Source organism: Lepidochelys kempii, chromosome 1, assembly GCF_965140285.1.
Source record: "Lepidochelys kempii isolate rLepKem1 chromosome 1, rLepKem1.hap1, whole genome shotgun sequence".
Lineage (NCBI taxonomy): Eukaryota > Metazoa > Chordata > Testudines > Cheloniidae > Lepidochelys > Lepidochelys kempii.
This window is the reverse complement of record NC_136380.1, coordinates 211,225,486-211,252,169: the sequence shown is the minus strand read 5'-3', so window position 1 is coordinate 211,252,169 and position 26,684 is coordinate 211,225,486. Positions and strand designations below refer to the sequence as shown.

The following is a 26,684-nucleotide window of genomic DNA, read 5'->3' as shown; positions in this document are numbered from 1 at the left end:
TCGGAAACGCAAGTCATTTTCTGCCCAAGAGAAATTGTATGCCCTGGATCAACTAAAGAAGGGCAAACAACAAACTCAGCTTGCTAGAGATCTGGGAATTAGCGAGTCCACTCTGCGAGGGTGGAAAAAAGAAGAAAAGCTCTGTAGCCTACCCTGCATTCTTGAAGAGGAAACTGGTTTACAGTGTAAAAAGGTCAAGTTTGCTAATGACGAAAGCCTAGATTCAGCCTTGTACCAATGGTTTGTCCAGGCTCGCTCAGAAGGAGTTCCCGTTTCTGGCCCTATTCTGAAAGTTCAAGTGAGAAATTCAATCGCCTTATCAATGGAAATGAAGCCAAATTTAAGGCGAGTAATGGCTGGCTGGACAGATTTAAGAACTATAAGCCAAGTTCTTGTGTCTGGGGAAATCCATTCAGCTGATAAAGAATCTGCTGATTCCTACCCAGTTGAGCTTAAAATGTTGCTGGAGGAAGGTTGCTACACAGCCGATCAAGTTTACAACTGTGATGAGACTGGTTTATACTTTAAAATATTACCCGATCGCACCCTCGCAACCAGGACTGATAGTCACAAATGAGAAGGCTTTAAGCAGAGGAAGGACCGAGTCACTCTCTTTGTGGCTGCCAGACTTGTTGATGCAAAACAAGTCAGATCTCTGATGATCGGAAAAGCGAGGTCTCCCAGATGTTTTCATCATGTTAATAGGAAGGCCCTTCCCTTTGAATATACCAACAGCAAGAATGCATGGATGAATAGCTCCATATTTGAAGACTGGTTCCATAAAACTTTCGTGCCAGCCATTTGGGCTCCTTTGCAAAAACTCAAGCAGGAGGAAAAAGCTCTCCTCCTGCTGGATAATTGCCCTGCTCACCCCACAGCAGAAAATCTTGTCAGTTGTGATGGCAAGATTAAAATCTCATTTCCCAAAGAACTCTACATCAGAAATCCAACCACTGGACTAAGGCATCATATTGGTATTTAAGCAAAACTATCATAGTGAAATGATTAAGTGGATGGTAGCGGATAACAGCTCCTCCACCGACACATCACTGGCGTCACTCAACTTGAAAGAAGTCTGTCACCTTGGCGGGAAAGCCTGGGATGCTATCTCTGCACGTTGCATTGAACGATGCTGGATAAAGGGTCTTGGTCCAGTTTTTCTGTCATCTACACACGATGACGGTAATGACAACGAGCTTGAATTTACAAGATTCATTGAAGACAACGTATGTTTAGTCCAAGAAGCACTCAGAGAATATGAGCACAGTCATCATGTTATCCTCAGCCGGTTTTCAGCAGATGACATCTGCCCCATATACGAACACATCTCAGATGACGAAATTGTTGCAAATGTCAATGGGAAGAATGAAGCTGCACCACCAGAGCCCAAAACCAGTGGCGCTAATGACAATGATGAGGATGATGGCACCTCAACTCCCCCACCAAAAGTGTCCAAGGTAGTAGAGCACTTAGAAGCTAGTTTGAGGGGCTGGAAACTCAAGACGTGGACAGCGTCAAAATCCTCCGACTCGGAAGCATTCTTGACTTTGCTAGAAGCCAACAGCAAATAGCTTTTTTTTTTTTTTTAAAGAAGTGATGAAATTTAAAATTATGGAGTCATGCAACCAGATTGACTTTGCACTCTGCGCAATGATCAGTATAGTCCATTTCACATGTTTCTTTCATATACATGTAATTAAATTATTACTTCTGTATTTAAAACACGCTGGGATAACCGTGGTTTTTAACAAGACTTAAACTGACTGGCTTGAAATGGTAAATTTTTGTAACCCCGCTCAAAAGCGACCCCCATATTTATCGCTATCAAATTTTTTGGACCCCAATTATCGCATTATAGTGGGGTTTTACTGTAGTTATTTTAACAATATTAACACACAGGTGAACCAGACTGATTCCAGTTGTATGTTTGTCGGTCTTCAGTTGAGACAAGGGGACCGTGGCATAAACCTGAGACAAGGGGACCGTGGCATAAACCGTGGCATAGAACCTGGTCTGCCAGCATCAGAGTGGAATCCCCACCCAAGGGCACCAGAACTCCTGCTTCTAGCCCCGGAGTAAAGCTGGATTCAGACTCCCAGCTCCTGAGCACAGGAAGATCTGCACCTGCAGGTACCAGCCTGGGATTCACACTTCCAGCTGCCAGAGGCAGTGGCATCCACACCCCCAGGACATTAGGGCTGAAATTCACACACTCATGCACACAGGTACTGTGTTGCAGGGTGCTAGCACCAGGATTTGCATTCCCAGATCTTTAACACAGCCTGAGGCACTGACACACACATTCACACTCACAGCCCCTAAGCACAGCAGGATCTGCATTACAGGGCATTAGGACTGTGATTCATGCCACCTGCACCTAAACTCCCAAGTGCTGGGATTCCACTCCCAACATCCCCTCCCAAGTATAGGTGGAACGAAGCTTCAGTTCAGTAGCACAGAGATTTACACTCCCATCCTCCATGTAGGATTCCCACCCCCAGGACAATAGCAGCCAGATTCCTACTCCCAGCCATTGAGTGCAGAAAGATCTGCACCACAGAGCACTACCTCTGGAATTCACATTCCCAGCCCCTAAGCACAGCAGGATCCTTATCCTGGGGCCCTAATGTCTAGTGCAGTCTGGGCAGGTGGTAAGCTGCACCTCGGAGCACTATTGCTAGGATTCGCACACCAACCTTCTGAGCCTGGTGGGATCCACACCCCAGGACACTAGCGCTGGGTTTCACACTGTCATTCCCAAAATACAAAGGGGTCCATGCCCTGGGACAGTAGCATAAGGATTTGCTGCCAGTCTCTCAAGCATGTTAAATCTTCTAGGGCAACATGATGCGTGGGAGGGATAGCTCAGTGGTTTGAGCGTTGGCCTGCTAAACCCAGGGTTGTGAGTTCAATCCTTGAGGGGGCCATTTAGGGATCTGCGGCAAAAACTGGGGATTCAGGAGGTTGGACTAGATGATCTCCTGAGGTCCCTTCCAACCCTGATATTCTATGATAATAATCCAGATAACCTAGGTCCTGCTAGGAATCCTTTGGGCTCTGCGGGAACCTCACCCTATCAGGTGTCTTTGGGCTGAGCTGCATTTGAACATCTTCCATGCAAGTTCTAGGTCTCACTCTATCCATCACAGCTTGGGAGTAATGTAACCCCTGCATCAATGGGATGCAGTGGCAAGAGTGGCTACTGATCTCCCCCCATTTTCGTATCCAGGGGAACCCCAGGTTCTCTTCACAGGGTCATCCTGTCACGTGTGGGAGCGGGAGAGGTTGCATTAGCAGATGGATGAGGTTTTTCCCCCTCTGTGAACCTTGTTTAAACATTTAGCAGAAGAGACCTAAAAATATCCCCACTTAACAGGTCAGGGAGGACATCTCCCTTGCCCCACAGTTGGTGTGACACTCGTTACCTACCAATAGGAAGGGACTTTCATTTAAAAGGGTGTGGGGAGGGGGGGATTGTTTTTAATTAATGACATGACAGGGGGAGACTAAACAGGAGGGGATGGCAAAAACCTCCAAAGGGCTCTGTGGAGCTTGGGAGTGGAAGTTGTGCAACAGGTTGGCCCTTGAGTCAGCCCTGGCAGGACATTCTCCATGCTCAGTGATTCATGAGTTTCACCCAGACATATGCACACACAGACTGTTTTCCACCCCTCCACTGGGTACCAAGACAGAGCAGCAGGACCTGTCAATGGGTTCCCCGCACATACACGTCCTCATTGACCCTGAGGATAATATTATGTAGCTACCACAAAGAAATTTTCAGAATTTTCAGAATATTCAGAAAATTTTCATATTGATTTTCTGTGTAAAGGTTTTGCTTTATAACGGACTCCCAGTGTCAGGCACCTCCTCACCCCCACATCTTGGAAAAGAGTCTGGGACTCCACTGGGCACTGCTTAGAGGGAGGGGCCTGAGAGATGGAGCATCTCCAGGGCATGAAGGGTAGCAACACCATGCCTCTTAGTGCCATGCTGTTGTACCAATAAAATAAAAACCAGCAGGATCTTATTAAAGGGAAAAAAGGCAAAATACCACATTTATTGTGAATACAGAAAGAATCATAGTAAGCAGTTAGTTATAGTTATAACATTCCATTCAATCTCATATTTATTCACACATTCATTCATACACACACACAGGTTCTGCAAGGTTGTTATCATAGTTACCAGCCTTAGAGTTGCTCATGCCAAGCCACTGGCCAGGTGGCCTGGACATGAGGAGGGAGCAGGGCCTTGTCAGATGCTCATCTGATGCTCCTGGAAGTTGGTTTGCAGAATCAGACCCCCAAGTTCTCACTTTTTAGAGTCTATTTTTATAGGAATTTCTTCCTATGGCAGTCTATGGGAATTGCTTCATCATGCTGTTGCTGAATCAATCAGCAGATAGCACATTCCTGACAGCTCCAAGATGTTATCTTGTTCTTTGGTTCTCCCATTCTTGAGGCTGTTGGGTGGATTCCAGTCTGCCCTCCGGGGGGTCCTCTGGTTATTTCCGCTTGACGCCTTCTTCAGCCGATGGACACTGGATTCTTAGGCTGGCACCTCCCTGATCATTCAGTTATTATCTACACCAAGCATCCATCCACATACATCCTCTATCTCTATTTTAATCACAATTGTTAATACAACAAAAGGGCGGGGAGTCTCTGGGTGCTGTTTCTGTTGTTAGAGTATTGCTTTGAGTCTCTCTCTCTGTGAATTGCTTTGAGAACAGACTCTGTCTTAGAATGTACTAACACAGTTAGCAGCTTGCAAGTTTCACACACAGAGGGAGAAAAACAGTACCAAAAACCAAGAGACCTCTTAATTAGTAATACCCTGGAATTTAAACTCTGGGGAATCAAACTCATTTGTGATTTTAATACAGAACTTCTTTAATATGATCCAACATAATCCCCCTTTTGACACTAAGATTTATAATCGTCAGTGTCACTTTCTATGTAGCCTATTCAAGAGAAAGTACTGTGAGGCAATTTGAGTTTGTGATTCCAATTCATGCCACATACATGATCCCAGTGATGTATCTTTACTACAAGGTTCTGGGGCAATAGGCAAGGTGAGGCACACCCATTTTTGAGGAGTCCATTCGGTACAACCTCTAGTGTCCAATAGCTTCCCTCCCTCCCCAGCGCACTGGCTCAAGGTCCAGGGTAGCCAGAAGGATCCCATGTGTAATATGGGGAGTGGGCGAACCTTCAATACCTTTGCCTCCAGGGACTGTTGGTGTGCAATTTTGACAACAATTTCTCCCATTAACAAGTCTGGTTTACAATACTGGAAACATATTGCATCCATTCATATCGATAAGTGTCAAACAATGATCTCTTTCTTTTTTAACAAATGCATCAAACCCTTAATATTTCCCAATATGACCCAGAACATTTTGTGTTCCAAAGTAGCTAGTGCAAGTTTCTGCATTTCAGTGCATCCCATAGCTATGGCTGTGTAGTTTCCTATTTCTAATATTTTTTTTTTCTTATGGATAAGCCATGTGGTAGTATTAAGCCATTACTAAAGATTCCATCGGCCTTTTAGGTTACCTAGACCAATTTGGACCAAGTCTACATTGGCATGTACTTGTTTTTGTATCAGGCTGTCCTGTAGCTGGGACAGAAAGCTTAATTTATTTTTAAGTTCCTGCATGTCTTCAGTATTTTTTTTTTTTTTAAAACACACAACAGTGCTAGCAACAAGACAAAACACAAGACAAAACATAGAACACAGAACACAATTTCTATTGTGATAGTAGATTCATGGTATTGGGTTGCTTTTCAGCTGGCATCAGCTTTTCCTGATTTTCTGAAAGACAAAAAGAACATGTTTCTACCCCTTTTGGGGTGGCAGATTATTGCTTAAAATATTTCTTTTACAAATACCCTTGCTGATTGCAGGCAAAACAGAGGAATTGCCCCCACATTTTCCTGTTTTTGTTCTATAGGCAGGCCAGGTTTCAATGGCTTTTATCTTTTAAGGTTTATGGGGAAATTATCCCACTGTTTAGTCATTAAATCCCTGAGTTTTCCTTCTTATACAAAAAGAAAAGGAGTACTTGTGGCACCTTAGAGACTAACCAATTTATTTGAGCATGAGCTTTCGTGAGCTACAGCTCACTTCATCGGAGCCTTCTTATACAGCAGACCAAGTTTATAATGTTTTTCCTGCTGTGTTAAGCTTTAAGTTTTATTTACAGGTAATAACTGAGAAGCATCATTACCATACTACCTTAAAGGATTTTTCCAAAAATCATACACACTATACGTTGTTACACGGATACTTATGATCATTAAATTTATTAAAATTATCTTGTTATCCCATGCCTTTTATTTAGACAATTTGTTTGCTGACCAGGTATGTCCTTTATCTGCAGCTCCTTTGTGCTGCTAGTTCTTTCCTTCCTTTATCATTTGGGTAATTTGCATTTTCACAGAAACTTCCTGCTTTTGGATTTAAAGCCATCAGCAGCTCAGAGACTCTATCTTAAAAGGGACACAATCAACTTTCACCAGAGTTTTGATTACTTTTAACTTCTGCTTCCAAAACACACAGCAATCTGAAAAAGAAAACCCAACCTATTGTGGCTCCCTTTGGAGCCCTAATAGCATTTTAATTAAGTAGCATGGTATGTTTGCATTTCGTTTGCCCCTTCTACAATATACCCTGCACGTGTTCTGGGGCAAATGCACATTCCTTCCATAGTTTAACTTCTATAACATTATCTAGATCCATTTTTACATAAGGTGTCACTATTTCTTTTTTTGCTTACAGAGTTTTCATGTACCTTTATCAAAGTGACAGTCTGATTACTCAGAGCCATTTTAAGACTCAGTGTTTCTAACATTGCTTCTTTTTGTTTTGTGCACCTCACCCCTGCTGTTGCTTCAGAGAGGCACTGTCTTTTTTTAATTTTTTTTTTTACTACAACTCTCATCTGCTATTTTGTTACAAAAACAAACAAACAAAAAACAAACAAAAAGAATTCAATTTTTTTTTATATTCTCCTGATTTTGACTGCCCTGCTGCAGCCACAACTTAAAAACATTTTAAATTTTGTAAAGCATTGAGTTACCTTTTAAGGGTTAAATGCCAAATCCCAAAGCCAAACAACACTAATTACCTGTGTCTAGCAAAAAGGTCTGTCAGTTTTGCAACTTTGAATTAAAGAGTCAAATGGATTTTTAGTGGCATTATTTAAAACAAAAACAAAACTAACTGGTCCTTAGAACTTTACATATTTACACACACACAGACAGATACATACACGTTTTCTTTTCCTTAACATCCCTTCCACACTGCTCTGTTTTTTACATCTTACATTCCCTTTATACATTTGAGGCAGTTAAGTTCCAATAGAACCCTCTTATGTTCTTTTATCAAATTTGACTAAATTGTCCAGTCAAATGATTTTAATCAGATAGTTTATTTTTGCCTGGCTAATTTACAGACATTCCTTTGGAAAAGGGCCCATTTTTCTTTCAGAATGACTGCAAAGAAACCAAGAATGCTCTTTCTCTAACACTTTTCCTTTTTAACATTTTCGGTTAAAAGTTGTTTGGGTGAAATACAAAGTTTAACTGCTTAATTCCCTCCAGCCTCTGCAGAGTTAACTTTTTCACTCTTTTTGTATTCCTGGAGTGCCTCTTTCACTATTTTCAGCTGGCTTTGGATATTTGTAGCCAGCACCTTCCAATTGTCTGCTCCCTTTTCCGTTTGTGCCTTTTCCTCTTTACATGAAGACAAGCGGAGGGAAGAATCCTTACATGCCTCCCACAACAACCAAATTGCTGCTGCATCTCTTTTGGCAGCACTAGAAGGTTTGTATATGAGGATATACTGAGCCAATCTATCCTCTAGGTCCGAAATAGTGCAGACATTAGCTAGGGCTTGTTTAGTCTAAGGACTGTGCCCAAATTTTTGAAGGATTTGTTTAAAAGGTGTAATTTCTTTAACAAAAGGTGAGGTTGGAGTTCCTTCTGACTCCATTCCTCCCTCTGGTACTGGCTTACCCTGTTTTCTTTTAAACATCTTAACATGGATATTTCAATCTCTTTGTCACTGCTGGTATTACTTAGCAAGTGACACAGCCTAGATTCTGAAATCATAGCTTAATCTATGCGTTTTTCCCCTGCTACCTTCTCGGAGGCCAGCAGGGCCCCTGCTACCTTCTCGGAGGCCAGCAGGGCCCCTGCTACCTTCTCGGAGGCCAGCAGGTCTGGTTAACCTAATAGAAATGCCTAGCTCACTAGAGCTGGCGGTGTGCACACCAATATTTACAATAACTGAGGTTTTTTACCAATATTCCCCCTTTCGCAATTCTCCACCAAAATGTTGTACCAATAAAATAAAATCCAGCAGGATCTTATTAAAGGGAAAAAAGGCAAAATACCACATTTATTGTGAATACAGAAAGAATCATAGTAAGCAGTTAGTTATAGTTATAACATTCCATTCAATCTCATATTTATTCACACACACACACAGGTTCTGCAAGGTTGTTATCATAGTTACCAGCCTTAGAGTTGCTCATGCCAAGCCACTGGCCAGGTGGCCTGGACATGAGGAGGGAGCAGGGCCTTGTCAGATGCTCATCTCATGCTCCTGGAAGTTGGTTTGCAGAATCAGACCCCCAAGTTCTCACTTTTTAGAGTCTATTTTTATAGGAATTTCTTCCTATGGCAGTCTATGGGAATTGCTTCATCATGCTGTTGCTGAATCAATCAGCAGATAGCACATTCCTGACAGCTCCAAGATGTTATCTTGTTCTTTGGTTCTCCCATTCTTGAGGCTGTTGGGTGGATTCCAGTCTGCCCTCCGGGGGGTCCTCTGGTTATTTCCACTTGACGCCTTCTTCAGCCGATGGACACTGGATTCTTAGGCTGGCACCTCCCTGATCATTCAGTTGTTATCTACACCAAGCATCCATCCGCATACATCCTCTATCTCTATTTTAATCACAATTGTTAATACAACAAAAGGGCGGGGTGTCTCTGGGTGCTGTTTCTGTTGTTAGAGTATTGCTTTGAGTCTCTCTCTCTGTGAATTGCTTTGAGAACAGACTCTGTCTTAGAATGTACTAACACAATTAGCAGCTTGCAAGTTTCACACACAGAGGGAGAAAAACAGCACCAAAAACCAAGAGACCTCTTAATTAGTAATACCCTGGAATTTAAACTATGGGGAATCAAACTCGTTTGTGATTTTAATACAGAACTTCTTTAATATGATCCAACAATGCTAGAATGTAGGGAGAATGGGCCTGGCCAGACTATAAATCCAATCAACAAAATCAGTCCTTAGTTTACTATTATCTATGCTAGGTAACAATATTTTAATAGAGAAAGTGGGAAAGAGTGGCAGAAAGGAGAGAGAGAGAGTGTGAGAGAGAGACCTGGAACAGATGGTATGGAAAAGCTAATTTCATGTTAGCCAATGGGAATGTAAATATTAAATATTTGGTAGGCACATTTTTGCTCTTAAATTCTTTAGGAAGTCTGGACTTTTGCAGATGATTCATTCTCACTTTCATAATTTTCTTTATCACTGTTGTTTTTTCCCATTTTCTCTTTCTGTGACACACAATGGAAGAGTCTCTTTTTTTTAAATAAATGGATTACTCACTCCACACTATAAGCAAACATAAGAATGAAGATTCCAACTTGTTCTAGTGACAAGCAAACAAAGATACTGAATTTCTCTCTTGACCTTCAGACGCAGCAGTCCCCGGGGAAATTGTGTGCGCATATGCATGAGTGTTTGTGTGACTATGTGAGTCTGCAGCTTGTGTGTATATTCAAGATGGGTGTCTGTAGACTGAGGGGCCTCAGCAGAGCTGTTTGTTGGGGCCCAGGCCATGAATAGCCAGGGATGATTGAAGGCTGCACATCAGTACTGAGGGACACCAGGAGTGGTGGAGATGATGTGCACTGGACCTCCTTTTTTTTTGTCTCTTAGTGAAGAATATGAGACGAGGTGGTTGCTGAGTGAAGAAACTGTTGCATCTGCTATGGAGTCAGGTACCTGGTAAGTTCACAACTTTCAAAGTTAACTGATAATGTAGAAGGCACAATGCAGAATGGGAAAGGAACACTGGCTAGCTCCCCACTTAGCAAGTGCTCCTTGCAAGAGCCACCGTAGGAAGGGGGATAGGAATGCTGTGGTGGGAGCTCTCAGCTACTCCAGTCCTGGCATCTCCCAGCAGGAGGTACTCTTCTGATAACTCTCTCTCCCCACAGTGTAATGCTCCCACTAGTTTCCTGCCTCCACTCGCTGCAGCTCTGGACTGTCCTGCTTCTGGCCTTAGCAGTCTCTTCACATGGCGTCTGGTCTCTTCGCTCCCGGAGTCCCCTTGCTCCCCGGCCACTCTGTGCCCGTCGCAGTCCCTCAGCTGCCAGGCCTGTTTGCATTTGGGACAAGATCTCACCGTCAGAGAGAGACTCTCGCTTCATCACACTGCGCCAGCGATCTCTGACACCACGGGATGGGGAGCTGCGTCATGTGATGCGGCTGAGGCGCCAGGCCCCAGGGGCCCGGCCTGCCACCCCCTCTGGGTTTGAGGAAGGGCTACCTTCATCCCAGTACCCCTGGGCCATTGTATGGGGCCCCACAGTGTCAGATGAGGATGGAGGTGATCCCAACTCAGCCAATCCAGGCTTCCCACCTCTGGGTTACACCTTTGTTTCACCACACGGGATGGCAACGGCACAACCCAACTCCCACTCGCTGCTGCACAATGCGGGCCTCAACCTGCGGGAGACCCCCGCCACGCTGAGGCCCTTCTTGTTTGGGCCCCGGGGGGAAGGTAAATCTGCTCTACATCTCTTTCACCCTGTTCCTTATGGCACCCCCTGCTGTGAAAGGCCAGGAGTGCACTCTTGGGTGGGAGGGGAGGGACTCCCCACACCAAGCCCTCCTGCCCCTTTCCCTGCAGTGCCTTTGGCCGGGTGTCAGATGTGGCTCTCACACACTTACTCTGTCTCTCTCAGGTGTGGATCCTCAGCTGTATGTTACTATCACAATCTCCATCATTATTGTCCTAGTTGCCACTGGGATAATATTCAAGTTCTGGTGAGTGGGGTTTAAGGGTGTGGATGTCTTCCTGCTTGGGCATCTGCAAGGCTGCTCTGGGAGTGAGTGGACTCCACTCGTTCTGGGGGCTCATAGTGCCAGAGACACTGCTTGGACTTGGTGGGGTGCACTTGGAAGGGGTTTTGGGGACAAGAATCTCACTGTGCTCAGGGTGCTGTGTGCATGAGGGAGGTTTGGACATGGACCCCACTGTTCTCACGGTGCTGGGTGTATCAGAGGCTTAGGGGCACAGACCCCACTGTTCTCAAGGTTCTGGGTACCTTAGGGGTTGAGGCCTCCCCTAGTTTCAGTGACCCTCTCTCACTGCAGCTGGGACCGTAGTCAGAAGCGTCGTCGTCACTCTGGCCAGCAGAGTGGGGTGCGGCAGCAGGAGAGTCAGCAGCCACTCACAGACCTGTCGCCCACCACAGTCAGCATCCTCGGACCCTATGGAGACCCAATGGTCCCGTCACCTGAGACGGAGGAGCCCAGGCAGGTCCAGGAGGGTGTAGAGAAACTGGGGGGCCAGGGGAAGAGCAGGACCTTCCAGCTCAACCGGTGAGTGACAGAAAGGAGGATAGTAAGATGGGGTTAGGAACTGGGGAAGAGAGAGAGGATGAAAAGAATGCTGGAACAAGAAGAGACAGACAGAGGGAGGGAGAGAATGAAATTCTCTGATGAATGTCTTTGAAGCCCAGGGCAAAGCGGGATTGTTTAGTGTGGGAACCAAGTGGGGAGGGGAGCTCAGGAGCTGTCCTCCAGTGCTGAGGGGTCTGTGAGCCTGGGTTGTCCTCTCTCTAAGGGAAGGCCCTGTTGCTTGAGATGCTAGGCACTAGAAGCCTTGGGGAGAGGGTAGGGATGGGGAGCAGTCCTAGCCAAGAAGGGAGAGGCATCTTCCATCTGATTTTTATTTCACTCCCTTTTTTCCCCCAGGATCCCACTGGTAAACCTGTGAGAGCAGCAGAGCTGGCTTCTACAACCCTTCTTGTCACATCTAGGGAGTGTTCTGTTGCCTCTGCTACACCAGAAACAAGTTGCTTGTGCCACAACTTTCCACCACCATCATTAACTTAACCATCCCAGGATGTGCTTGGGCAATGGACAGACTGGGCCTCACTGGTCCCATGCTGGGGGAGAGAAAGCATGGGGATAACCCACAAGATGGGGTGACAAGGGAGTGGGGGGCACAAGAGCAGTTGGTGTTGTGAAATCTAAACCTCCTGACCCTCCCCCAACATACACAATGCACTTTGATCTCTGAGAATAACCCACCAGTGCATGCCTAAGATGGGGGTACGGGAGGTGGAGAGGCAAGGTCCTACCCCCAGTCCCAACCCCTCTGTTTGTTCCTTCCTGTGTCGTGTGCTTTGAAGTGTCTTCCGAATAGCTGGAGCTCCATGGGTGCAGAATTCCCAGCCTCAGGCAGGGATTCTGATGGGGTGGGGGTGTCTCTTCTGCTAAGGCCTTGACCTCTCCTAAAGAACCCAGGTACTGGCAGCAGCTACTGGTGGGTGTTGGGAAGACCTCACTCAGCACCTGCCCCCACCCCTTGCCTCTCCCTCTGTCAGTCCTGTCTCTTTGTGTTCTCTTTCTCCCACTGCTCCTCCTCCTCTCTGTCTCTTCCTCTATCACCTGGACATCATCGTCTTTTCTCTCTCACTGGGAAAGGCTGCAGAATAGTTTCCATACTCGCCCTGCTTCCAGGCACTCAGATCTTTTGGACCCCACCTGTCAGGGTTCCCTCCTCACTCTGAACTCCAGGATACAGATGTGGGGACCCACATGAAAGACCCCCTAAGCTTATTTCTACCAGCTTAGGTTAAAACTTCCCCAAGGCACAAATCTCTATTTGTCCTTGGACTGAGGTATGCTGCCACCACCAAGTGATTTAGACAAAGAATCAGGGAAAGGACCACTTGGAGTTCCTATTCCCCCAAAATATCCCCCTAAGCCTACACCCTCCTTTCCTGGGGAGGCTTGAAAAATAAACAAGGTGAGCACAAACCAGACCCTTGGGTTTGTAGGACACTAAAAACCCAATCAGATTCTTAAAAAACTTAAAGAACTTTATTATACAGAAAAAAAGAGTAAAAGAAGCACCTCTGTAAAATTAGGATGGAAGGTAATTTTACAGGACAATCAGATTCAAAACACAGAGGATTTCCCTCTAGGCAAAACTTAAAAGTTACAAAAAAATAGGGCTAAACCTCCCTCCAGCACAGGGAAAATTCACGAGCTAAAACAAAAGATAAACTAACGCATTTCCTTGCTTTGCTTACAATTTTTGTAATCTAGATGCTTAGTTCAAGTAGGGCTTTGGGAGATGTATTTTCCCTGTCCTGATTCCTTGCTGACCCAGAGAGAACCAACAAAGAGAACAAAGCAAAAACCATCCCCCACAGATTTGAAAGTATCTTCTCCCCTTATTGGTCCTTTTGGTCAGGTGCCAACCAGGTTACCTGAGCTTCTTAACACTTTACAGGTAAGGAGGGATTTTATGATACGCCCCGCAAATCATAGACCGTGCTGGACAGCCTGCTTCACACTGGCTGTGATTTCTTTCTGGAGCTCTAGGAGAAAACAGAATAAATAAGACACATACACCTTTAGATATACTACTGATTATATAAAAATTCACAATATTTTTCACATTTCAAGGACAATTTTAACCAGTTGATTCTGGGAAACTTTCACAGGAGAGTGCATCAGCCACTTTGTTAGAAGTTCCTGAAATGTGTTGTATTTCAAAATCAAAATCCTGAAGAGCTAAACTCCACCGAAGAAGTTTTTTGTTATTGTCCTTGACGATACAAAGCCACTGTACCGCAGCATGGTCAGTTTGCAGGTGGAAACACTATCCCCAAAGGTATGGGCATAGCTTCTCCAGAGTGTAGACAATGGCGTAACATTCCTTTTTGCTGATTGACCAGTGGCTTTCCCTCTCGGACAGTTTTTTTTGCTGAGAAATACAACAGGATGGAATTTTTGATCCAGTCTTTCCTGCATTAAAACTGTTCCTACACCACGCTCGGATGCATCTGTAGTGACCAGGAAAGGTTTGTCAAAGTCTGGACCTCTTAGCACAGGGTCAGAGATGAGTGTCACTTTAAGCTGGTGAAAGGCGTTCTGAGAGACTTCAGTCCACTGAACTGCATTTGGCTGTTTGTTTTTGGTTAAATCTGTCAGTGGGGCGGCAATTTGGCTGTAGTGTGGTACAAATCGCCTGTAATATCCAGCCAAGCCTAAGAAGGATTGGACCTGTTTCTTTGACTTTGGGACAGGCCACTTTTGGATAGCATTCACTTTGGCCTGTAGGGGGTTGATAGTTCCTTGACCCACCTGGTGTCCAAGGTAAGTCACTCTGTTTAGGCCTATTTGATGCTTTTTAGCCTTAATGATTAGTCCTGCCTGCCTTATGCAGACTTTTTGCAGATGCTCCAGGTGTTCTGCCCATGAATCGGAAAAGATGGCCACATAGTCAAGGTAGGCGACTGCAGATTCTCCTAATCCTGCTAGGAGACTATCTACAAGCTTCTGGAAAGTAGCAGGTGCATTTTGCAGGCCAAAAGGGGCATATTAAAATTCATACAGCCCTACATGGGTGATGAAGGCTGACCTTTCCTTGGCGGCTTCATCCAGCGGTACTTGCCAGCACCCCTTGGTTAAGTCTAAGGTAGAGATGAACTGGGCCCGCCCCAGTTTCTCCAATAGCTCATCTTTGAGTGGCATTGGATAGTTGTCTGGGTGAGTTACAGCATTTAGCTTCTAGTAGTCCACGCAAAAACGTATCTCCCCATCTGGTTTGGGAACTAGAACCACTGGAGACAACCATGCACTGTTAGAGGGGTGGATTACACCCATTTGTAGCATGTTCTGGATCTCCTGTTCTATAGCAGTTTTGGCTTGAAGAGACACCTGGTAAGGTTGGGCTCTAATTGGGCGAGCATTACCTGTGTCAATGGAGTGGTATGCCCTTTTGGTCGATCCTGGGGTGGCTAAGATCGTCGGTGTGAAGCTAGTGCACAGCTCCTTGATCTGCTATCGCTGCATACGACCAAGGGTCATGGAGTGGTTCACCTCTTCCACACCACTGTCACTTTTTCTTTCGTAGTAGACCCCTTCGGGCCACTCAGCGCCATCTCATCCATGGGCTGTAAACTGACAAACCTTTAATTCCCTGGAATAAAAGGGCTTTAGAGAATTAAAATGCTTTAAAAAGCTTTAGGCTTTTGGTTTGAGGTGGGGAATGCTATGAGATAGTTAACAGCACCCAAGCGCTCTTGGACCATGAATGTCCCTTCCTATGACGCTTCCATCTTATGGGTCTTGAAAGCCTTCAAGACCATAACCTCGTCCCCTGCTTTGAAGGAACGCTCTCTGGCATGGTTATCATATCAGGCTTTTTGCTCTTCCTGAGCATCTTTTAGGTTTTCTCTAGCAAGGGCTAAAGAGGTTCAGAGGGTATTTTGTAGGTTAGTTACAAAGTCCAGAATGTTAGTTCCTGGAGAAGGTATAAACCCCTCCCATTGCTGCTTCACCAACTGTAATGGTCCCTTAACCTCACGGCCATACACAAGTTCAAATGGTGCAAACCTAAACTGGGGTGTGGTACAGCTCGGTAGGCAAAGAGCAACTGCTGCAACACTAGGTCCAATAATTGGAGTGCTCATTTATGAATTTATGTATCATGGCCCCCAAAATTCCATTAATTTCTCCACCACGCCATTTGTTTGATAGTGGTAAGGGGTGGCAACCAAGTAGTTCACCCCATGAGCTTCCACAGGCTTTTCATGGTCCCTGCCAGGAAATTTAGTTTCTGAATCCATAAGGATGTCGGAGGGCCAACCTACCCTGGCAAAAATGTCTGTTAATGCCTAGCACACACTTTTAGCCCTGGTGTTGCTTAGAGCTACTGCTTCCGGCCATCGGGTGGCAAAATCCATGAAAGCCAGTATGTACTGCTTTCCTCTGGGTGTCTTTTTTGGAAAAGGACCCAGAATATCCACAGCTACTCACTGAAAGGGAACCTCAGTGATGGGGAGTGGCTGAAGAGGGGCTTTGACCTGATCTTGAGATTTTCCCACTCTTTGGCATGCCTCACAAGACGGGACATAGGTTGAAACATCCTTGCCCATTCCCTCCCAGTGGAAGGACTTCCTCAAACAGTCTTTGGTTCTGTTCATCCCAGGATGGCCACTAGGATGATCGTGGGCTAAGCTAAAGAGCTTTACCCGGTACTTAGTTGGAACTACCAGCTGTCTCTTTCTACAACAAACCGGGATTGATTAGAAGAGCTGAGAGGCAGTTTGGTCTCCTCTCCAAGGTGATGTTTTCAGAAAGCTTGAGGCAAAATCCTCTGGCCATTTTGTATTTCAGGAAGTATGGAAAAACAATCCTGAGCAAGGTAACTGCCCTGCATACAATTCTGAGCAAGTCTTTTATAGGGCTACTGCAAAAGCAGCTGAAGCATAACGCATGGAGACGGCTGGCTGGACAGAACTCTTACTGGGAACTGGGGCTTTGGCTAGGTGTTTGGTGGGGAAGTGGCTTGGATTTAACAAAGGTCTGATGATGGTTTCAGCTGAGCCTTCTATCAGGACCCAAGCGTCCCAAATGGGGTAAGGAAAGGGCAGCGGAGGCAGTGAGGGATTGATGCCATGGGACAGGCAAAGAGGGGACCCACCCTGTCCATGTTGCAAAAGGAAGCAGTTCAGAGGCCACACATGGGAATGTTTTGAGGGTGCTATATACCATTCAGTTACTCCTGGACTGCTCCCAGTCCACCAGACAGCACTTGTGAGAGACAGAAAGACAGAGGTGGGATATTCATAGGCAATTAGGATGGGGCCAAATGCCTAGGACACAACGGTTATGTCCTCACTGCCAGAAAAGGTGTGTTTGTACAATCCTAGTGGAGACAAAGCTCTGGAGTCTCTGCCATGATGCAGCTAGTTGAGGTCAACTATTGACCTCATCTACCTATCTTGCAGTAATAAGTGCCTGTGCCTTGTCCCCACTAGGATTTTACAGTGAGCTAGCCAACATGAGAGAGTCATCTCAGCGTAAAGAAACCACTTTGTTTGTGAAGACATAGCCGAAGAGCAAAGACTCCACAGCACAGAGACCTTCAGTAGATAAACCACAGGAGCAAGAAAAACCCTGGTCCTGCCCAATAGCCCAGCTGTGCAAAGCAATTCACTGGATCTTAGCAGGAGAAGGTCATCATTTCAAGCTTTGCCACCACTAAATTGATTTGTGTTTCAAATGTTAAATTCTCCAGGGTTACTTGGGTCCCACAAGAAACACCATTGTCTCCCTTTATTCTCCTCTTAATGCCTGTCCAGATAGAACCATCTCTTCCTGGTGGAGGGGGAAAGAGACCAAATGGTTTGATGTATTTTCTATTTAATTCACTGACAAGGCTATTGATAGGGACATGAAAAAGTTACCTGTAATTACCTTTATAAAACACAACAAACAAACAATAGACATTTGGAAATGCTGATGTTTAAGTAAAATTACAGGCTTATTTTTTTTAAAACTAGATTGATTTATAACTACGAACTGTTTCCTTATCTAGGATCCATTTTAAACTGTGTCTGTAGCAGGAAATTTGTGGTAGTTTAATCACATCAGTTTACAATGTAATCACTTCAACTGGTTTAACTCTTGCTTAAATTGGTTTGTTTTGTGTTGGTAAATTACCAAATTAAGCTAAACTCATTTAAATGAGGTTTAAACTGATTTAAGCACATCTACATTAGAGATTTTTCACTAGTTTAACTAGATGTTTTTAAAATCAATTTAATTAAATCAGTGCAACTTTTCCAGTATAGATGAGGCTTAAATTTAGGTTCTCAGATCTTCAGTCCATTCACCTGATGAGTTAGGGATGACTGTTCTGCCTTTCCATTTGCAGCAAGAAATATCATAAAAACGTTTGTGGCACATGCAGCTAGTTCAGTGCATGCTGATTGTTTTAGGGAATTTACAAGCTCTGCTGGCAAGAGGTGTGTTAGTAGCTCTGAGTGAAATGTTTTTGGCAAACAGTAATTTCAGCAAAAATGAATTTTTTCAGAGCATGAAAATGATTTGCAAATTCAGTTTGAATTTAATTTTGGCTGAAAAAAGTCAAAGTTTAATCATTTTGAAATGTTTTGTTTTGACTTTTCAAAATGGCATTCCATTTTCAAATTTGGCCAATTTGTGAAGGGTGAAAACATTCTGAAATGGCCAGATAAAAAGGAAATCCCTTCCCCTCCACACAAGTATTTCATTTTGAGTTAACGACAACATTTTTTTTCAGATTTTCAATTTGACAATATTTTTTTTAAAAATTGGTTTCAGTCTGATTCAAACTGAATATTTTTTCTGGTTTGGCCTCCCAAACTGAAAAATCTGGTTTTTGCTCACTTTTGTTTGTAAGCTCTGCAAGCTTGTCTGCAAGCTCTCAGTATATTCGCAAAAAAGAAAAGGAGTACTTGTGGCACCTTAGAGACTAGTTAGTCTCTAAGGTGCCACAAGTACTCCTTTTCTTTTTGCAAATACAGACTAACACGGCTGCTACTCTGAAACCTCTCAGTATATTGATTTCCTTTATTTAAAAGAAAAGAAACAAACCTAGGAAATGAAATGCAAAAACTTTGTGAATACAGTTTTAAGTTTGCACAAAAAAAAATCAGTAAATGCAGAAGAGAAGTCTCCTGTAGCAACATTACCTCGAATATATTGCACATGTAAAATGCTTTCTTAGTCCAATTTTTCTAACTAAATATTAAGCTAATATGCTACCATTAGCATCATTCATTATCTCACCTGAAACATACAGGATGTGCTATACAATCTGCTGCATTTTCTGACTTTACAATCAAAAAATGTCTTACTAAAACTTCTTGCGTTGGGTAAATAATCTCACTAAGCCTGATTCATCCCTGCCTGGAGCCTTAGGAAGTAATCATTTTCAGCTGTGTACAGTGAGGTTGAAACACTCCCACATCAAATTGTCCACTTGTTCATGCCCAGTTTGCACAGGTGTCAGTGACAACACAAGATACAAGGCTAGGAGAACCAGGCCTTCTGTCTCTCCTTTTCTCTCTGGATCTAGCAGTTTCCCCCTTCCCCACAGATGAGTTGAGTCCTGCAGTAGGAAGTCCTGACTGGACACCTGGGCTAAGCTCCAGATCCCCTAGCACACCCCAGTCAATGTTTCCTTGCAGCCTCAACCCTGCCTCAGGCAGGAGGGGTCAGAGAGATAGCAACAGGCCACCTTCTTTCACTGCCTGCCAGTCCCCACTTCCTTGGCCTGCTGTTTTTCTTACCCACCTTTTCCCCTCTTTCCACTCTCACTTCATGCTCCTGCCCCACGCATCTCTTCCCTCCTGCTGTTTCAGTCTCCCCCTTCTTTTCTTGTTCTCTCTCTCTCTCTCCTGCTCTGTCTTGTTCTGTTTCTTCCCACACCCATTTCTCTCTGTTCTTCCCTTTGTGCCTCCCCCCTTGACTTGCTCTCTCCCTCCCCCACCCCTGTGCGCTGTGATATATATTTTTGTAGGATTCTCTTTTCCTTGTGGTGAAATATTCAGTTCTTGTGGGATGTAAGTTTCAACATTTTTAAATAAATCTTTTCAAAATACTGAAAACAAAACTGCTGCTGTGTATGGTGTCATGGCAGGGAGCCCAAGAGGGCCGTCACCCCAGGGAGACAGGGATGGGGGCATCACACATACAATCCTCTGTCCTGGGCCATAGAGGAGGCAGAATTCAACCCCATTCAATCCTGGGCTTCAGCCCTCTCCTCTAACACACATGCATTACTCCCTGCTCTTGTGGGACCCCCTGCCTTCCATGCAAAGTGTCCTCTCTCTGCCACGGGATGCAGGCTCCAGATTCAGACCCAGGGTGGTGGTTTTGCCTGTTTACATGCAATTTCCAAGCTACAGTCATGGACTCTTCATTGCATGATGATTTCTGATTGAAGCAGAGTGGCAGTAAGAGGAGAGACAGAAACGCTAAAAGAATGGGAGGAAGATGGAGATATGCTGTGAGCAGAAAACTCGCTTGCTCCGTTCCCCTCAGCTGCCTCCGCGATTTCTATTTACAGCATTGCTGCCTCCCCTCCTGGCCACGCTGCTGCTGTTGCTGGTTTCTAGGGCTGCTCTGTAATTAAGCATCCTTGTATCCTTTTACTCCTGCACTTTATTAACTCTGGCAGTGATCACTGGAGGAGTGGCAGAAGCATGTGGGGGAAGGGGAAGGCTGCAAACTACAGCAACATATTGTGGCAGATTTAGATGGTTAGGTTCCCTGGCTACTGTCCTAGGGCCTCTACCCATTGGAGATAGGACCCAGGCTCCCAGTTACTGTCCCAGGGCCCCTTCCTACTGGGGATGGGACACAACCCCCACCATTACTGTCCTGGGACGCTGTCCGACTGGGGATGGACCTAGGCCATTCAGGGGCCTCCATCTGCTGGAGAGGGGAACCTGGATCCCCCAGTTACTGTCGCCACGGCCCCTTCCTGCTGCAGATAAGACCCAGGCTCCCCAGTTACTGTCCCACAGCCTTAACCCACTGGAAATAGGACTCAGGCTGCCCTAGTTACTTTCCCAAGGTTCTACCCACTGGAGATAGTAACTGGGGAACTTGTGTCCTGTCCCGAGTCCTGTACCTGTTCGAGATGGAATGTTAGCTTCGGAGCCTACTCCTGCCCTAAGGTTCTGTATGCTGGTTTAGGAGCAGAAGTTTACTCGCTCCATGACTCTTCAGCCTCTCTCTCAAATCCCTTTCCCTCTAATCAAACACATATTAAGAGCCAGGAGCTGGGGATGCCTGAGGGGGTCCCATTGAAGGTGTTCTAGATTCTCTCTCTCTCCTGAAAGAGCCTCCCAAACTCAACTGTAAGTCAGGATGGCTGAAAAAAAAAAAAACCCAGCTGCCACCATCACTGCTTCAGCTCTGCCTTCTTGGGCATCAGATAATTTTTTCCCTGCTGTCCTCTCAGCTGGAGCTAACCTGCAGGGACTTGGTGAAATATTCCTCTACTCCATTAGGGCCTGTTCTCCACAAAACACAATGTTCCTGGTGCTGCCCTTTCGGCACTCTGCCTCATTCACTGGCTTATGGCTGTTCCCTCATGAGTCCTTGCCATACCCCATCTGCGTTCCTGCTTCCCCACACCTCAATTCCTACACCACCTCCTCTCCCACTCCCTTTCTTCTTCCAACTAGGAACTAGAAGAGGAAACATCTTAAAGTTAGAGGAAAAAAAGGGAAGAAATAATTCTGAACATTGCACGTAAAAAGCACACCTAAAAATCCAACCCCCAAACCTCTGCTAAATTGATAAGAAGCTAAACGTGCACAGGGTGTGTTAGGATGGTGTCAGAATGGGTCAGCTCATGGTAGCTCAGGCAGCCAGTACTTTCTGTGCTGGGTGCTTTTTATGCCTCACAATCTGAACTTCAATTTACAATGATACAAATATTTTCCAGAAGTGGCCACTGATCTGGGTGGCTCAAAATGGGGCCTGGTTTTCAGAGATGAGCAGTTTCAGCTCCCACTGACTTCAGCGTGGAATATGGGTGTTTCTAAAACTCCCCCAAACGGGGACACCCAGGAGTGAAAGTAACTTAAAGTACTTACTGGTATGCTGGAGTCCTGGGAGTGGCCTCATCTGGAAGAGGCAGGGCCTTTAAATCAAGATTTAAATCAAGATTTAAAGGCCCCGGAGCTCTGGCTGTGGCTGGGAGCCCCAGGGCCTTTAAATCACCCCAGAACTACCAGCTGCAGAGGCGGCTGAGAGCCCCAGGGCTCAGGGGTGAATTAAAGGGCCCGGGGCTCCGGCCGCCATGGAGCTCTGGGCCCTTTAAATCACTGCGGGAGCCCTGCCGCCGCTACCCCGGCAGCAGGGCTTGGGCAGTGCTTTAAAGGCCCCGGGCTCCCCGCAGTGGCAGGAGCACCGGGCCCTTTAAATCCCAGCCCAAGCCCAGCTGCCAGAGCCCCAGGGTAACGGCGGCAGGGCTCCGCCAGTGATTTAAAGGGCCCGGTGCACCTGCCACTGTGATGAGCCCCGGGGCCTTTAAAGTGCTGCCCGAGCCCTGCTGCCAGAGCTCCGGTGGTGGCTTTAAAGGGCCTGAGGCTCCCCGCAGTGGCCAGAGCCTTTAAATCACCACCAGGGAAGCTGGTCCAATCTGGCACGGTGTATCTTACCAGCTTACTTTCACCTCTGGGGACACCCCATTTGGACTGACTCTAGCCCTAAGTTGCAAAGAAAAGCTTCAGCGTGTAACTAAGTCTGCAGAAAGCCTGAGGTTATGGCTTCACTGCAGAGTTCACTTGAGTGTCTGGACTTACTTTAGTTCTCTCAAGTTAGCCTACCTCAAGCAACAACTGCCAGACCATGAAATAACACTTCACTACTGAGTCCACAATGGCGCTGCAATCGCTCATGGTTGGCACTTAAAGGTAAGTCAACACTGTCATGGCTTTGCTGCTCTAGTACCTGCGATAGCTATGTTATAGCCCATGATTGCAGTGTAGAGAACTGAGGCACATCCCATGTTCATTAACAGTCATGTAATAAGCAGAGTCACACTATTAATTCTTTCACTGTGGAAGAAGGCACTGGAAAACTAGCGATACGTGCTGCATCCACATTGCAGCATGGGTATGTTAGCAGCCGACAAACTTGGCTCACGTGAGCTTTAGCCTAAATCCGCCTGGCCAGCCAACTTGAGTTCAAAGCACCATCACACTTGAGTTTTTGTGTGCAGACTGGAGTCAAGTTTAGGGTTGCCAACCCTCCAGGAGCGTGCTGGAGTCTCCAGGAATTAAAGATTAATCTTTAATTAAAACTGTCATGTGATGAAACCTTGAGGAATAGTCAAGTTAGGGGCAACACACAACTTATAACTCAGGTTGGTGAACTTTGCAGTGAACATGAGCCCTAAAACAAGCCTTGTAGTATCTCAAATAATAGATCTTGCGTAAGTACCATCATTCCATTTCCAATCTGGTCCTTGAGGGCAGGACTGCATCTGCTCAGTGGCTGCTCAGTGTGAAGCTGGAAGGCTGTACAATGTTTGGGTTTTCTCTCCCTTTTTTTGCTTCTCTTATCTAAAGTGCTAGTGTCTCTGCTGCCAAAACCAGGAATGGAACGAATCTGCCAGCTTAGTCCTAGCTACCAGCAGCCAAACCTGACGAACCCAGCTATGGCTAATTAAAAGTCAAAGATGCAGGAATTCCTAACAAGCAGAACCTGAAGAAACATAGGTCTTTGGGGATAAATAAAGCCTAAGAGCTGGTGTGACACATGGCTAGAAAGGGTTAAACATCCTGAAAAATAAATAACCCACAGAAGATGTGTGTGTGTGTGTGGGGAGATAATGTTTGTGTTTTTGTGTATTTACATATGTATGAATAGGATGGACAATGTAATCAACCATCCCTGTCTATGCTGTATTCTGATAATTCTATCCTATCCCTATCTCCCCCATGAGCTCCTGCCTCAGTCCCCTCCACCTCCCCATCCTTCTTCAGTTCCTGTCCCATCCATCCATCTGCTCCGATTCCTCCTCCCCCTAGCTCTTGCTCCTGTGCACCCTCCCCTTCAAGTTCCTATCTCATATACCCCCCCCTTGCCCTCTTGGGTCCTGCCTCTGCTCTTGTCCTCTCAGCTCCCACCCCTGGCCCTGCTCTATGTGAGTCAGACTGTTCATTCGTCTTCACCATGCTGCTTGGATGCCAGCAGCAGGAGCACTGAGAGCACAGAAGAGACATCTTCCCATTTCTCAGTTGTAGTGCCCAGTCCCACCCCAGCCCACATCAACAACTGCAAGGAAAGTCTTGGACCTGAGCATGCTCAGTCGTTCTGTGGGGATGTTGCACATTCAGTCCAGTGAACAGGTAGGAACTCTGAGGGGATAGAGCATGCTCAGTGTAGTAGACAGAGTCTTCATTTAGTTGCCAAACTCCAACAAGGTTCTAGTGAACACGTGTTAACTGTGATTTTTTCCACAGACTTATAGCTTCATCAAATTTGGGTAGATTTTTATGGGAATAGCAAAAGGCACATCCCTGACACCATAGCAACCTTCTGCCAAATTTCAGATAGCTTCCCCAAAGCATGGGGACTCTAGAGCTTCTCAACAAAACAATTGTAAGAATTTCTGAAGATGAGCAAAGCAACATATTTTTGGCTAACCTCCTTCTCAGAAGCAGCTGAACTGTTATAACTGAAACGTTCTAAAAAATTCAGCCTGGGGCAGATACATGGCATGGAAAATTTCATCCTGATTTGTTAAATTTTAATCAACGTTATAAGCAACAGAAAACAGAGTATTGGCCAACCTTAATATGAGGCAGGGCTACCAGCTCCATCTATAATAAATTATGAAAATTCCCTGTAATGATGACCAGCTGTGATCGGGGTCCTAGTGGGGGGCCAGCTGTGGTCACTCAATTAGGGTGAACTGCAAAGAATGGGACAGTCAAAACCCCCCAAAGCTGGTGGATATTCCAATACTTATGCTGGCTTGGTAAATCTAAAACAGCCTCTTTATTACCTTACTGGTTACTCAGAAGTCCAAACACAGTTCCCTTAAAGTGATCCAGCCTCAGGCCTCCATCCAGGTACCCACATCAAGTATGATTTCTGAAAACCTTATTTCATCATATAAAAGAAAAGGTTCTCCCAATCCCAAAGGATTGGACACATTACCTCCCAGGTTAATGAATGTTTCAGGTCTTACCCAAATACACACTACAGCCAATTCTTATTAACTAAAATAAAATTTATTAAAAACCAAATGAGAGTACGGTTAAAAGAGCAATATACATACAGACATGAGTTCAATTCATTGAGGTTCAGATTCATAGCAGAGATAGCAAGATTTGTAGTTCCAAAGAGTTCCTTTAGAATCCAGTTCATAGGTCATAGTCCAATGTGAAAATATCATATTCAGGGTGTACCAGCATAATTCCCAGGAAATATTTTTCCAAATGGGAACAAAACTGTATTTTGAAAATATCAAAATCTTCCATGAAACAGCATGACCTTTCCCTGCCAAGATGGCCTCACCACTATGCTTTACACTGATGAGCAGGCTCAGCAGAGAGGCCAAGAACTGCATGGACCATGGAGGCTGAACTACCCCTGCTACTCCTGGAGGAAGTCACCGCAGATCATGGTTGAGATAGGCTGGCAAGGGGGGGGATAGAAGGGGGGAGGAGAAAGCTTCCCCAGCTGCTATCCTGTAGATAAACAGAGGGGTTCATTCACCAAAGTGTATGAGTACTAAACCCCAACAACTTTTTAAAGCCACAGTTTTAAACCCCAACAACTTTTTAAAGCCATGGTTATATGCACATTAGTTTTAAATAGACAAATTATCTCAGTAAAATATTTTGCATAAAATATCACACACGGAGCTGCACAAAACTTGGCAGTTATATGAGCAAAACACAATTAAAGCATAGTCAGTTTGGATACACTGAATCATTTGTGCCAGAGCAATCTGTATAATTCTTACATACATACAAAAAAACCCTACAGCAAAAGCATTGGAGTTGCAAAGTCAAACCCTGGAAAGTTAGAAACTGCCAGAATTAAGGTTGCCTGTACAACTTTAATTTGGCCCCTCTTGTGCGTATGCATTAGGATAGCCTTTGATCACGTGTTGTTTTGTCCATAGGACTCCTGCCTCATTCAGTGCACAGGATGGAAAGTGGTCAGGGAATGAGGCAGCAGTTCAATATTTCTTTTATCCTCCTCCTTGAATGTGGCCCCAGGTTTATTTTACTGCAGACCCTCCTAAACCTGCACTGATTACAGAATTGACTTCCCCATGGGCATTTCTATAATATCTAAGAGCTTCACAACGTTCATGAATTCATCTTCCCAACACCCAGTGAGGTACGGAGGCAATATCCCCATTTTACACATAGAGAATGGACGCCACAGTTGTCAAGGTCATGTTAATTATGAGTGCCCAAGCAGAGATGCCTAGGGTCTGAATATTTTTAGAAATCTTAGCATTTTATATGTACAGAGTACACCTCCCATTGACTTCAAACTCAACTGTGAGTTCTCAGCACTTCTGCAAATCAGCCCCCAGGTGTCTCAAGTTGGGTACCTGGAAAGTGAAGGACAGTTAGTTTAAAAAAAAAAAGGCAACTGACAAAAAAATTCCAGCCTTTGGCAACATTGGCACCCACATGGTTCAGCAGCAGCTCTGGAACCTTTAAAATAACTGCACAGACCTCTGCCACTTGAGCTAATTGAGTGACTGGTAGCAATAGAAGGCTCTTATCTTCTGCAGCCAGTAGAGGTGGCTGAGACACTTTGACAGTGGGCAGCATGACTATTTGCTGATAGCAGAGAAATGCTGGGACACAGGAAGCCTAGCTTCCGAAGAAAAGTGTTTAATGATTATATACTAGGGCTGTCAAGCAATTAAAAAAATAATTGCAATTAATCGCACTGTTAAATGATAACAGAATACCATTTATTTGAATATTTTGGATGTTTTCTACATTTTCAAATATATTGATTTCAATTACAAAACAGAATACAAAGTGTACAGTGCTCACTTTATATTTATGTTTGAT

General features: G+C 45.0%; 1 protein-coding gene across 6 annotated transcripts in view; it reads left to right on the top strand.

Annotated features, from left to right (window-relative positions):
* PIANP (PILR alpha associated neural protein) overlaps nucleotides 1–19,707 on the top strand; it is a 41,323-nt gene extending 21,616 nt beyond the window's left edge. For 3 of the 6 annotated variants that reach the window (XM_073311522.2, XM_073311485.2, XM_073311529.2), the window contains 6 exons: nucleotides 1,942–2,130; nucleotides 9,970–10,038; nucleotides 10,251–10,816; nucleotides 11,001–11,082; nucleotides 11,413–11,640; nucleotides 12,016–19,707. In XM_073311522.2, coding sequence (XP_073167623.1) covers nucleotides 10,022–10,038; nucleotides 10,251–10,816; nucleotides 11,001–11,082; nucleotides 11,413–11,640; nucleotides 12,016–12,037 — 915 coding nt within the window. In that variant the 5' untranslated portion in view covers nucleotides 1,942–2,130; nucleotides 9,970–10,021 and the 3' untranslated portion in view covers nucleotides 12,038–19,707. The remainder of the gene's footprint in view (nucleotides 1–1,941; nucleotides 2,131–9,969; nucleotides 10,039–10,250; nucleotides 10,817–11,000; nucleotides 11,083–11,412; nucleotides 11,641–12,015) is intronic. The other 3 variants (XM_073311514.2, XM_073311494.2, XM_073311536.2) reach the window with 1 other exon arrangement.
* The last annotated feature ends 6,977 nt before the right edge of the window (nucleotides 19,708–26,684 follow it).